Consider the following 13,904-nt stretch of genomic DNA (forward strand, 5'->3'; position numbering starts at 1 on the left):
GTGGGGGAGGGGAAGTTTTCTTGTTGTTTTTTTTTTTTTTTTTCCTCCCCCAACTAGGGCATTTTTAATATTTAAAAAGAAGGGAAGCTGACCAATTAACCCCTAACAGGAGGTGCATTGCTATCATTTGCCAAGTCTTTTGTGCAGTCAGACTGGTCTAGTATACAGGATTTTCCCAACTTATGCTGGATCCTTGAGAAGGCCTATAAATAAGACCATTTGTTTGGTCTCAAGATGACTTGCATTTGCAAACTGAAGAATGTTCCAATAGAAGTTTCATGGTGACACACCAATCTGCAAACTGGCTCAGCCAGTAGTCAAAACAAGTCACTACGGGATCTGGGAAGCTGAAGTCTTTGAATGGGTCAGATTATCCTACGTCTAATTTGGCACAGATAAATTTGGGCTATAAATATGCAGCTTCCCTTTGTATTTTCAACTTGAGTGGTCCAAAGCAAATAGGAAAAAATGTGTGTGAATCTAACGGTGATTTAGAAATATGAGAATACTGCAATTAAACTGAAATTCACTTATTTTTGCTAAGGTCCTTCTTTTTATTAAAATGAGCAATTGTTCACTAACATCAAAAGCATCATACATGGTTTGTTCTTTTTTCCCAGCTCTATTGCAGTATTAACATATACCATGTATCAGTTTGAGGTATAGCATGTGATAATTCGATACACATATAGATTGAAGTTACTATTATGACAAGGTTAATTAACACCTACATCCCCTCACAGAATTATCGTTTATTGTTTGTTTGTTTGTTTGTTTGTTTTGTGGGGGTGATAACATGTAAGATCTGCTCTCTTAACCACTTCCTAGTATAAAAATAAGGTACCGTTCCTTGTAGTCACTGTGCTGTACATTACTCATCATATAGCTGGGAGTTTGTACCCTTTAGTCAGCAGCTCCCTATTTCCCCTACCTCTCAGGCTCTGACAACTACCATTCTGCTCTCTATCCTTATGAGTATGATTATTTCAAATTCAACATTTGAGAACAGAGTATTTGTTTTTCTCTGACTTATTTCACTTAGCATAATGCACTCAAGTTCTACCCATGTTGTCACAAGCAGGCATTTCCTTTTTTTTATGCCTGAATAATATCCCATCATCTAAAAATAAATCTATTCTATAATATATTTACTTAATTTACATAATATATCCATTCACTTCCTTTATGCATTCATCCATCAATGGACGCTTAGGTGGTTTCCATCTTTTGGCTGTTGTAAATAATGCTGCAGTGAACATAGGGGTGCAGATATATCTTCAAAACAGTGATTTTCTTTCCTTCAGATATATACCCAGATGTGGAATTACTAGATCATATGACAGTTCTATTTTTAACTATTCGGGGAAACTCCATACTGTTTTTCACAGCGGCTGTACTGGTTTGCACTCCCACCAACAGTGCACAAGGATTCCCTTTTCTCTACATCATCACCAACATTTTTGTCTTTTTGATACTAGCGATTCTGACAGGTGTGAGGTGATATCTCATTGTGGTTTTGATTTGCATTCCCCTGATGCTTAGTGTTGTTTTTATGTATCTTTTGGCCATTTGTAGGTCTTCTTTGGAAAAATGTCTATCAAGTCCTCTACCTATTTTTTAACTGAATTATGTGGGTTTTTGCTATTGAGTTTTGTGACTTCTATATTTCTGTTATCTATTATAAGATAGAAGGTTTGCAAATATATTCTCCATATTCTCCCATTCCATAGGTTGTCTTTTCATTTTGCTGTGCAGAAGCTTTTCAGTTTGATGTAGTTCCATTTGTCTGTTTTTGTTTTTGTCGCTTGTACTTTTAGTGTTATATCAAAAAAATCGTTGCCAACGCCAATGTCAAAGAACTCTTTTTCCCTGTTTTCTTCTTGGATTTTTACAGTTTCTGGTCTTTTGGTTAAGTCTTTAATCCATTTCGAGCTCATTTTTGGGGAGTGATATAAGATAGGAGTCCAGTTTCATTCTTTTGCATGTGAATATCCAGTTTCCCCCAATACCATTTATTGAAGAGACTATTTTTCCCCATTGTGTGTCTTTGGTTCCCCTGTCAAAAATATTAGTTGACCATTTATGCAGGGGTTTATTCCTGGGCTCTCAATTCTGTTCTCTTGGTCTGTGTGTGTGTGTTCGTGCCAGTACCATAGGGTTTTGATTACTATAGCTTTGTCACAGAGTTTGAAATCAGGAATTGTGATGTCTCTACCTTTGTTTTTTTATCAGGATTACATTGGCTATTTGGGTCTTTTGTGGTTCCATATAATTCCATTATAGAATTGTTTTTCCCATTTCTGTCAAAATCACCTTTGGAATTTGATAAGAATTGCACTGAATCTGTAGATGGCTTGCAGCAGTATGGACCATTTTTTTTTTTTTTTAAGATTTTATTTATTTATTTGACAGAGAGAAATCACAAGTAGATGGAGAGGCAGGCAGAGAGAGAGAGAGAGGGAAGCAGGCTCCCTGCTGAGCAGAGAGCCCCATGCGGGACTCGATCCCAGGACCCTGAGATCATGACCTGAGCCGAAGGCAGTGGCTTAACGCACTGAGCCACCCAGGCGCCCCCAGTACGGACCTTTTAACAGTATTAATTCTTCCAATCCATGAATACAGGATTATCTTTCCACTGATTTCTGTTTTCATTAATTTCTTTTATCAGTGTCTTTTACTTTTCACAATGTTTTATAGTTTGTTTCTTCAGTTAAAACATGAGTGCTTAAGTTAATCTGAACATGTATAATTGTAAGCTGGAAATTGAGTCACTTAAGAACATTTAAAACTGAGAAAGACAGACATTTACAAAGCACCTGGTTTTCATAGAAATTTGTGTCCATGATCTACAAGAGATCTACAAGAGAGATACAAATTAGAGATGTGGACAGGTGAGTGCCTGCCCCAGCTAAGGAAGTAGCTTTTACTTGGCACTCACTGATTAAGACCAGTTGTTCTGAATTTTCAAAAGAATTGCTTTATAAGACTTTCCTAACTTTGAAAATGCTGGCAAAGAGTTCGAAATCTTAAGAAGCTGTGAGCCAAATAAAAGGTCTAGAAATTGGGCCTTACAGCCACCAGTTTGTACATTTTACCATTTTATAATAAGTGAGCGACAGTTCTACAAATGTCTCCAGACAATAATCCCCAAAATACCCCATGCCCCTTAGTAGCCAGAGCTGAAAAGCAGGACTTTTCCTAAGGTCACATTGATCATTGTAGTCATTCTTTTAAAATGGACAGTTTCCTCCTGCTAAAGATTTGACTGCATGGTGTCAGCATATGAGGTTCCCGTCACTTCATGACATGTCTTCTTTCAGGCCTGATGGAATTGGAACCGTGACTGTTGAAGAAAAGGAACGTTTCGAAGAAATCAAAGAGAGACTCCGAGTTCTACTGGAAAATCAGATTACACATTTTAGGTGAGAATCTGGGTTGAGGGGTTTATTAGGAGGGTGACACTGGGAAGAGTTTAATAAAGGGCTTGATTTTCTGTCTGTTAACCTATCAGGAGACATATTGGAGATTTAGAAATAACCAATGGAAGCGAAAACCAGTAGGACAGTATTCCATGATAGCCAGAAGACTTTGCATTCTTTTTTTTTTTTTTAAGATTTTATTCATTTATTTGACAGAGATCACAAGCAGCAGAGAGGCAGGCAGAGAGAGAGGAAGAAGCAGGCTCCCCACTGAGCAGAGAGCCAGCCCGATGTGGGGCTCAATGTGGGGCTCGATCCCAAGACCCTAGGATCATGACCTGAGCCAAAGGCAGAGACTTTAACCCACTGCGCCACCCAGGCACCCCAAGACTTTGCATTCTTAAGTGTGTTTTATTTCCACTGAAAGGACAGAGCCCTTCTTGTGCAAGCTGACTCTGATCATCAGTCTGTTCTTTTAAAATCTATTAACAAAGGTGAAGGTGAAGTTTCTTCAAGGTTCCTAGATCAGTGAGTGAGAAATCCTGAGAATCAGATCACATAAACAGGGAAGGAAGGCAGTGGGATCCACACTAGAGTCTCCACTTTCTCCCTTACCTCAGAAACAGGACTAGCTGTCTATGCAGGGAAAGAAAGAAACTTAGATCAGCCTTAGCAGATTGACTCTTCCCCACAACACAAGATAGCAAGCAGGTCCAGGGCTTCAGCCTTGCACCATATAGTCCACTTCTCCCTTGCAGCCAACCAAATATTTGTAATGCTGCATTGGTGGTTCTAGAGATCCTGAAATTGTAACTCAAAGATAGTAAAAACATTTATAATAGCATAGTTAATAGTTGCTTTTTATTAAACACTTCCTGTACCACAAGATACAGGATTAGAGGGTAATTAGGCATTAACTTGGTTTTTTATTCCCAGAACAACTTGGTAAGGTCATTATTATAATCCCCATTAAATATAAATGAACCCAAGGCTGAGAGAGTTAAGGACTTGTGCCAGGCCATCCACAGGACACCTGCATAGGTCATAGTCGGAATTTAAGTAGTCTCTGATGGTCCCTTTGTATCATAAGGAACAGTGTCTGGAAGGGTCTGTGACAGCCTGAAATAGTCAATGGAACTCTTAGGAATCCAGGACATAGTTCCATCTGCACCACCAAAATACCCCTGGACAAATTTTTATTGATTACACACTGTACACAAGAGGTATTGCCAATAACAAAAGATCCAATAACAATTAAAAATCACAATTAAAGAAGGACACTTACCAAAAGCATGAATTTGTTCAAAATACACTCCTTCATTTCCTATAGTAATCCTTTGGAGACTTGAATAAGTGTGTTTGGATTTTAACCTGTTTCAACTAATACTTTTTTAGTGCTGGTCTCTGTGATCACATAGAAGGTCACATGAGAGCTAACAAATGGTTTTCCTTCACAATAGAATCTAAACAGAGCCTTATGTCATCACTCTAAATATTCTTTCTGCTGCAGACATTTGCAGAGTCTCTCTTTAGTCATTATTCACACATACACATATATACATTATATACACACATATATGGTGTGAATTCAGATTAACATAACACAACGTGACAAAATAAAAAGCATTTTCTGTTCCTCAGAAAGAGTTGCTATAGGAATCAAATCACAGCATATTTCATGCTAAAATGTAATATATTTGGGCAACCTGAAGAATTTTCTCTTTTTTAGGTATTGCTTTCCATTTGGTCGACCTGAAGGTGCTTTAAAAGCTACTCTATCACTCTTGGAAAGGGTAAGAATGAAAGTAAAAAACAGATTACATAGATACAGATATGAACATAATCGTAATGAAATATTGTAGTTGAATGACCTAGTTTGTCATTTTTCAAGGCTTCATTTACCATTCATCAAATACCAGAATAAACGTGAGGAACCTGCCAAAATTCTAGATATTTTATCTCCAGACTCCCAAATAGTTAGCATATATTGAAGATATGTTCCTGGCCCTTCCCCGATTCGTAGATGGGCTTTGCCATCCTATCTGTGCGTTATGGTTCTGTGTTTTCTCTTTAACGATGGCTCTCAATCAATATTAAGTCACAAGGAGGCATTCACAACTCATTTTAAACTCAAGCTCTTTAAGAAATATAAATGAGTAACACATTTGGTTGAACCATCTCAATAATCTTTCTTTTTTCCACCAAAAGGTTTTGATGAAAGATATCGTGACCCCGGTACCACAAGAAGAGGTAAAAACAGTCATCCGGAAATGTCTAGAGCAGGCTGCTTTAGTCAACTATTCCCGGCTATCAGAATATGCCAAAATCGAAGGTAAGGCTCCCTTCTGCCCCCAGTTTTTTATTTAAATTTTGGTATGCCTCCCTGGGGAAGAAGAGTCTGTCTTTTCTAATGGGCACCAGAAAACAGTGGTCCATCTGAGTATGTTAAATTGAAACTTGAAAGCACTTGAAATGTGAAAGCTTCCTTGGCTGTGGCCAAATAAATGAATGAAGAGCAGGGGCACAGGGAACCATCTTTGTAAGGGAAGAATACTGAGTGTAAGATGTGATCAGGTAACTAAGGTCCTTCTGAGAGTCTGTGTTGGCACTAAGTTTGCTCTGTGACTAATGTTTTCCTATGAAAGAGTTCTGTAGGATTGTTACCTTCCTTAAATAGAGGAAAACAAAGCCCTTTGTTGTCCACTGTTGATAGCACTGGAGGTAGAACAAGCATGGAACTGAAACATCAAGATTTTGCTTAACTCTTTCCTCCCCCTTGAAAGTATCGTCTTTTGGTAACATTTCAAACTTGATGGCAGGTTAGTGTCCAGCTGTCTCTGATAGCTCCTGCTTTGCTTTAGATCTCATTCATTCTTGTTGCTCCAGACCTAGGATGGTTGTTACCACAGCCCTCTCAAGTTTTAGGGAAGCAGGCACTGATGACCAAGTAATCACCCAAAAGGCACTTTGAGTAAACTCTACTTGAGAAGATATGGTTCTTTGGGACCTATTCATTTGCAAAGGTATTAATCACTTTTCATTGTTACCCTGTTGGCTGCTATAGGGTGATTTGAAAACCACACCCAACTTGACCAGTGGTGTAAGTGTATAAATGTGGAAGTTCTGTGTGCAAAACTCAATGTGTCCGCATTCTGGAATCTGATGTTCTCTCACATGTGAAACACCTGACTAAAACTAGCAAATGCCCATTGTCTGCCTTTAGGACTTGACTGGGGGGAAAAAAAAGGTCTAACCAACCACCAAAACCCTATCACTTACCCTGCCCAAGTCCTTGTTTCTTTAGAGAATTAGGTTAAGATCATGTCAAATCGCAGTGTTCTGTACATTACATGTCCTCTCTCTCTCAATTTTGTCTGTCTGACAATGCAAATTGTGTACCAGTGGTAATGAATTCATTGCTATGCACCCAGGGAGAAACACTTAAGAATTGGGCACTAAAAGGATGTTTATCAACTCTTGACTTGGTAATGAGTGACAAAAATAGAGGAACAAGAAGATCATTAAGGGGCTATGTTAGCAAATAATTGTTCTAGCACTTACCTTCCCAGGACATAATGATTGGTTGTATTTGGTAAAGTCAACCAGGTACCTAATAATTCTAGGCAAGGCCAGAGACGGGATGGGATCAAGAAACGTTCGGTTGCCATGGCTGTTGCCTCGTAGGCCTTGGTCTAGCTATTACTAGTCTTTTGGTAAGATATGCTCTCTTCTTTCAGATAAATATATCCAAAAACAAACTTTAAGATCTGTAAGTAAAAATGCATTCATTTCCAAAGTAGATCAGCCGATCTGTAATTTCCTTTTGTGCCTCAATTCTTCTTGGTTGTGTTAATTATCTTTTGCACTGTGACTTTTAGGTCTGGGGATTCTTTGAAGAAACCAATCTTTTTTTTTCCAACTCTCTTTTCAGAGAAGTACCTCATTCCACACTACCTGCTCTCTTCCGCTTCTCTCCTTCCTTGTCCGTGATTGGCTCAGCCACTTTTTGGTGTTACCTCTGCAAAAGTGGCTGTGACACCAATTTCAAAGCATGCTGGGATTGTTAATTCAGACAACCCAACATCCTCTGGCTGCATGTATCAGGTTTTCTTTCATGAACATAGTCCACCGTAGGCCGGGACATTGCAGCTTTGAAGATATTGCTACCAAACAACTTTCTTTTACAAGGTTCCGATCCTATGCTCAGAAAAGAAATCTTATGTTTTTACATTTGAGCCCCTCTGTGAGCACTAACAGCTTAGTCCCCTGAGAATTTTGAAAAGAAGTTGTAGTGATATTGCTGGAGACTATGTTTATGAAGAAATACCTCAAGAGCCTTAGATACTAAAGTCTGAAATCCTTAGTATCTTGGAGCCTTAAATCAATGAAATTCTGTTTCCCTTTACTCATGATGTTTTTGGTCATTGTACTCTTGCAAACAATTCTAAAGAGACGTGTAAAATCATGGTCACAATCTCTCTCGTGACTCACGGCATGCTGAATGGTTAATCCAGTAGACCTTCAATTTTGAAACTCCTTTTTCTTTTATCCTGTGTTTATCCCAAAATACTCTGTGGCTATTTTCCTTTGAGCTAATGTAACGTATTCCTCTAACCTATGACCTTTAACCTCTTTACCTCTGACCTAAGCCTCTTGCATGCCCAAATCCTCTTTTATAGGGAAAAAGAGAGAAATGTATGAGCATCCTGTCTTCTGCTTGGCCTCCCAAGTGATGGATTTAACCATTCGTGAGTACCTACCACCTCCTCGCCACGCTGTCTTCACTCTTTCTGTTTTCATTATTTCAAGAAAATTCAGATCCAAACCAACTCACTCTCCTTGCTTCAAGTTTTTTAGCATTGGCTTGTCTGTTGATTCTGTCTGTGAAACCCAGTGTGAGAAGTCCAGTCACTTTTTATCAGCCTAAAACAGGTTAGACAATTAAGCCATTTGTTTGTGATGAACTCAGATTTGTCCGTAAGTTTTTCAGTTATTTCTCTGTCTGTGACCTGAATGCATTTTTACTTTGCTTGTGTGTAACCCCAATTTGTAAAGTGCTTGTCACTGGTACACAATCAAAAGGTAGCCGCTAGGCCGGGAGCAATGCGTTAGGTGTCAGATAAAGGACAGTTGGGGCAAAATCATGCTTTCTTTTCCATGTTTAAGATGTCAAACTATTTTGGGTATAAGATCACACAAGGTGGTCCATTCTCTGTAAAAATTAGAACTTATATGCCTCCTGTCTGTTCTCTTTCAAGCTGGGAAGCTTTTTCTTGTTCTCTCTGGAGATTTTGACTTGTCCTTGTTCTCTAAGCTCTGGCTAGAACATATGACTTAATTGTCACTTGGAGAGTTCGTGTATGTTTCATAGCTTGATTTCACATTAAACTTAATTTTACTAATTTTCTATTTGTGCAGCATTTTCCACCTCTGTGAAGGAGCCTATTTTTGCTGGCCCCCACACTTCGGGGCGGTGGGAACCCAAGGGCAACCTTTTCCTTCCAATATCATGTATCACACATAAGTGGGGGGCATTTTGGTCCATTTGCTCATTAATCCTGCATATGTGTTCTTGTTTCTCTCTCTCTTCTCTCCTTGTTGTGCTCTCTCTTTCAAATAGAGAATCAAAAGGACGCAGGTGAACCAACTGTATATGCATTATAAACTATCAGGACTGTTGAGTTATATTGAGTTTCTGTTTTTGTTTTTGTTTTTAAGAGCTCCTTAACGTATGGACTCCCAAAGACTGATGTGGAGTTGCAATGATACTTAAGGAGTTAATTTGTGCTGTCTAACTATATCTCTTGCCCATTAGATGTTGACCTCTATAGAGCAGAATTTCTGTAAAGGCATAAGATTTGAAGGAACAGAACTCTGGTTAGCTATGGAGTTTCATTTCATCTTTGGTTCAGGATTCAGTGATTTGGCCTCATGTGCTTAAAAAAAAACTAAAGCTACTGAACCAAACTACTCTTCCTCTTTGTTTTTCATTTCTTTTTTCTGTTTTCTTCCCTATTGAGAAGTTTGTGTTCTTTGATGAATGTTTATTAGCCAAGACAGAGAGAAGTTGTGTCCATGTTGTTCTTGTGCGTATCGTGTAATGAGACAGGCTGCACAAAGAGGGTGGCTGAGCACGGGCTGTTGCTGGAAGTTTCGTGAGCGGAAAGATCTTAGAGAATTCTCTGGCTTTGGAAATTTTCTTCTTGTTTGGTCCCCAAACTTATGAGCATATTTTGAGGAAAGGTTTAACTTAAAACTTTAATAAATACATGCTTTTGATCATTGTTTTTAAGCCTAAAAAAATCCTCAAAAGATAATTAAACTTATTTCATTTAATCAAAGTTGAATGCATTTCAGATCAATTCAGAAAGCAGTTTGTGCACATGCCAAGCACCAAGCTAGCAAGAAGTATTTGAAGACTCACAAACCTATATTCAAAACACGTGAGCCTTTCTCTCCCTTCTCTCGAGAAAGAGAAAGTATTCATTCATCCATCCATCCATCCATCTATTCATTCATTTATTTTTTCATTCATTAGATAAGTGCTTAGTGGGAGCCTACCATATGCCAGGTACAGTTGTGAAAGCCAGGGACTAATAAACAAAAGGGAAGTAGCTGTTAACCTTATGGAACATATATGCAAATGGGTGTCTAAATGTAAATTACAAATTCAGTACACTGTAACACCAATTGATAGAGCGATGTGTAAGAGTGCATTACCAGAAAACCATGGAAGTTTTCACAAGGGTGGAGAGCTCAAATGCATCTTGAAAGATAAATCAAATCAGTGAAAGGGAGCTGAGATTGGAAAGTGGAAAGACATCCTAGATAGATTATGTGCAAATGCATAAAACTGTATAGCTAATTCTTTTAAAAAATAGCTAATTCTTATCCAATGTGTATTATGTGCCAGGTATGACTATAAGTACTTTAAATATATTAATTCATTTAATCCTCAAAACCCCTTATGAGGTAGACACTACTATTATTCCTTTATTCCTATTTTAGAGATGAGCCATCTGAAGCACAGGTTAATTAACACACTCCTAGAAGACTAAGTGGTAGAGCCAGAATCTGAGCCCAGACAGAGGCCACATTCTTAAAGACTCTGTAATTCGGTATGATTGCAAGACAAGGTGCAGTGCTGGCAGTAATGGGTGCTGATGATGGCAGTGTATGCAGGAGGCAAGATCTCATATATGCCTTAATAATAGGGTTCAGACTGTATCTCGTGGGCCAGAGGTTCTTAGCCTGGAATCTATGCCAATGTTACCATGCATAAGAATTTTTCAAGGGAAAAACAGGTCTCACTTCCAAAGGTGAAGGCTTTTTAAGGAAGGGAGTAGCTTGGTAATTTGCACTCCAGACAAATTACACTATCTAAACCATGATGGACAGAAAGGACTGGGTAGCAGAAAGAGTAAAACTAGACCTAAAAGGTTAAGGTCAAAGCAGAGATGGTTTTGAAACTTGGTATGTCCCGGATCTCTTCTAGGCACAGCAGCATCATAATTGCTTCTTTTCTGACCTCTAAATATTTTTTCTTACCCTCTCCCTCCCTCTTCAATTTCCTTAGGGGGAACAAAGCACAAACATGCAGATGGGTATGCAAAGCCAGCTGATGGAGGGGGCAGGGCAAAGCTGGAGTCACCTGTGTAGATTGGGGTGGACAGCTGCAGAGTTCTTTAGTCAGGCTGTGTTTCAAGAAGCTATGGGACTCTGCATATGGCATTTTGGTGGACTTATGCTTTTTAGCACACTACCTGGCACATAGTAAATACTCATTTCTGTTTGGTGGCATTATTAGAAATTAAATGTTCTGTTTAATTACAGTGTCTTTTAAAAAAAAATGTAAAAGGCTGCTACTCTATGAAAGAAAAGCTGTGACTCCTGCAAATGAATTCTATCATTTTAAATACATTTCATTTAAACTGTCACACATTCTGAACCCAGTAAGCTCTAAGAAAGTCTATACTGCTATTGCTGTTTTGCCTCAATTCTTGGCTAAATACTTGCATAATTTTCTGAGCATCATAAGGATTCTACTGGAACTTGAAATAAAACAATTTTTCCTTCAAATATGCCAAGGATTTATATGATTAAATAGATGGATAGACAGACAGACACCCCAACTATGGGCCCAGGCACTATGCTAAAGACTTTACATGGAGGATCTAATTAATCTTATCTTACTCCTGTGAATAAGGCTTTATTATTGCCCCTTTTACAAATTCAGAGAGAATAAGTGACTTTCTCAAGAAGGACTTGAACGCAGATCTTTCTAAATACAAACAACAATCCTTTCTGTTTCTTTCCACTGTGCAGCCTTTCCAACTGGGACAATACCCATTCATTCAGTGACTAAGTTCCAAAATATCTACAACTTTTGATCCAGGAAGGCCACACACACACACAAAAAAAAAAAACAAACAAAACCCAGAGCAGTTTTTTCTGGAACCAGGTCATTGTCAAAATCCTTTCATGGGGAAGTTTCTTAGCAGTTGAGATTCTCTAAGATTGCCAAAAAACTGAGGACTTGTTTTTTTCCTACAATTGATAGAAACTTGTTAGAACAGGTCAAAAGCATCCAAAGGACTGCCAAGCAGATTCTGTAGTCGACACTTTATATCTTTTCCTATCTCTGGTGAAACTTCCCATAGGTCCAAGGTCCTGCACATACTCAGGATCCCCCACCCCATGCCCTACCTTATCTTTCAGCCACAAGATAATGGCCCCACCTGCAATCCATTAACTGGCATGAGTTTTCAGTATGACTGCTGATGATGTCCAATATTCACATGTTAACATCCTTTATGTACAGCTCCAAGAAAATACTACTTCAGAACCAGCCTCAGCACTCAGGAATTGTTACACCAAAAATTTAAATAACTATTTGGAGTCTGACGAGTTTTTTTTTAACTTCTTTAAAAACCTCATTTTTATTTTCTGTAGAAGAGGCTGATGATGGTTCCTCCCCCAAAGGGCTGCTGGAAAGATCTAAACACATATTCCAAATAAAGATTTTAGCACACTACCTGGCACATAGTAAATACTCATTATATATATATTAGCTGTTATTATTTATTTTATTTAGAAATAAACTTCTAAATCCAAATGTGTAGTGTAGACATGCTATTTTATTTCAGAAACAGAATATAAATAATGCTTTTCAAACTTCAATGTTCATACAGATTCCTGAGGATCTTATTTAAAAACATAGATTCTGATCTAGTAGGTCTTTGTTGGGACCTGGAAATCTGCATTTCTAAAAAGCTCCCACATGGTGCCGAAGCTACTGATCCAGGGATTGCAGTTGGGATGTCAGTGAAATCTAGGGGGATGTTGATTTGTCCTTTTATCATAAACTTCAAAATAAAACATTGCAATATAGCTCTACATATATTTGTTAAATACCCAGTAAGTTCCCAGAGCAATAAGCAAAAGCAGCCATTGTCCCTACCTGGGAGCTTATGATAAGGTAGAGACACAAGTGTAAAACAAATAATTACATTCTGCTGACTATGGTAAAGGGAAATGTAAAGTACTGCAAGATTTTGCCTAAGCCAGGGTCTTTGAAATATTCCCAAGAGGAGATGTCCTCGAAGTCGAGGGCTGGCTCCCCAGGAGGAACTGTCAGGGGTATTCCTGTCCTTGTTGAAGTGTTTGCCTCTATTGACCATCCTTTCAGATGCCCCCAAGATCCTGCCCCAAAAAGCTTGTGGCCATATACATAAAAGCTTAGTTCGGGACTACATGGATATTTAATAATTAAAGTAGGATTCTTGCTGGGGCACCTGGATGGTTCAGTGGGTTGAACCCTCTGCCTTTGGCTCAGGTCATGATCCCAGGGTCCTGGGATCGAGCCCCGCATCAGGCTCTGTGCTCAGTGGGGAGCCTGCTTCCCCTACTCTCTCTCTGCCTGCCTCTCTGCCTACTTGTGATTTCTCTGTCAAATAAATAAATAAAATCTTTTAAAAAATAATAAAAAATAAAATAAAGTAGGATTCTTGCTATAGCGAGTGGCAAAAAAAAAAAGAAATAATAAAAAACTCAAAAATCTTAAGCAAGAAAAGGGAATTTCTGTATCCCTCCCCCCACACTGCCCCGCCCCAGGTAACTAGGAAATGCATGGAGGAACTGACTCGGGGATAAAGAATTTTAGTGTATTTTGATCTCTCCAACTGCTGACAGACTTCTTTAATGTGACTGGGAGTCGTGATAGGGGAGTTGGGAGCAACGTGGTTTTGTCCTAGCAGATGACCCTAGAGGAAAAAGAATTTTTCTTTCCAGGCAATTGTATAATGTTCCAGAGAAGGGCCTCATTGGCCCAGCTTGAGTCACATGTTAATCCCTGAGCCAATCATGTTACCCATGATCGATTGCAGTGCTGTGATTGGCCTGGCTTGGCTCATATGACTGTCCTTGTATTTGTGGATGAAATTCCTTGACATTCCCACCAAAACCACATGAGTAGAGAAGCAATTC

The 13,904-nt window shown here is 38.7% G+C and overlaps 1 protein-coding gene across 20 annotated transcripts in view; it reads left to right on the forward strand.

The window, feature by feature from the left end:
- The window catches only part of CADPS (calcium dependent secretion activator), a 469,696-nt gene that overhangs the window by 346,708 nt on the left and 109,084 nt on the right, over positions 1–13,904 (forward strand). For 8 of the 20 annotated variants that reach the window (XM_082727404.1, XM_082727406.1, XM_082727405.1 and 5 more), the window contains 5 exons: positions 3,321–3,422; positions 5,149–5,212; positions 5,628–5,751; positions 8,099–8,167; positions 9,040–9,057. In XM_082727404.1, the coding sequence (XP_082583530.1) occupies positions 3,321–3,422; positions 5,149–5,212; positions 5,628–5,751; positions 8,099–8,167; positions 9,040–9,057 (377 nt within the window). The remainder of the gene's footprint in view (positions 1–3,320; positions 3,423–5,148; positions 5,213–5,627; positions 5,752–8,098; positions 8,168–9,039; positions 9,058–13,904) is intronic. The other 12 variants (XM_082727409.1, XM_082727400.1, XM_082727411.1 and 9 more) reach the window with 3 other exon arrangements.

This window comes from Mustela nivalis (assembly GCF_964662115.1).
Source record: "Mustela nivalis genome assembly, chromosome: 1".
Lineage (NCBI taxonomy): Eukaryota > Metazoa > Chordata > Mammalia > Carnivora > Mustelidae > Mustela > Mustela nivalis.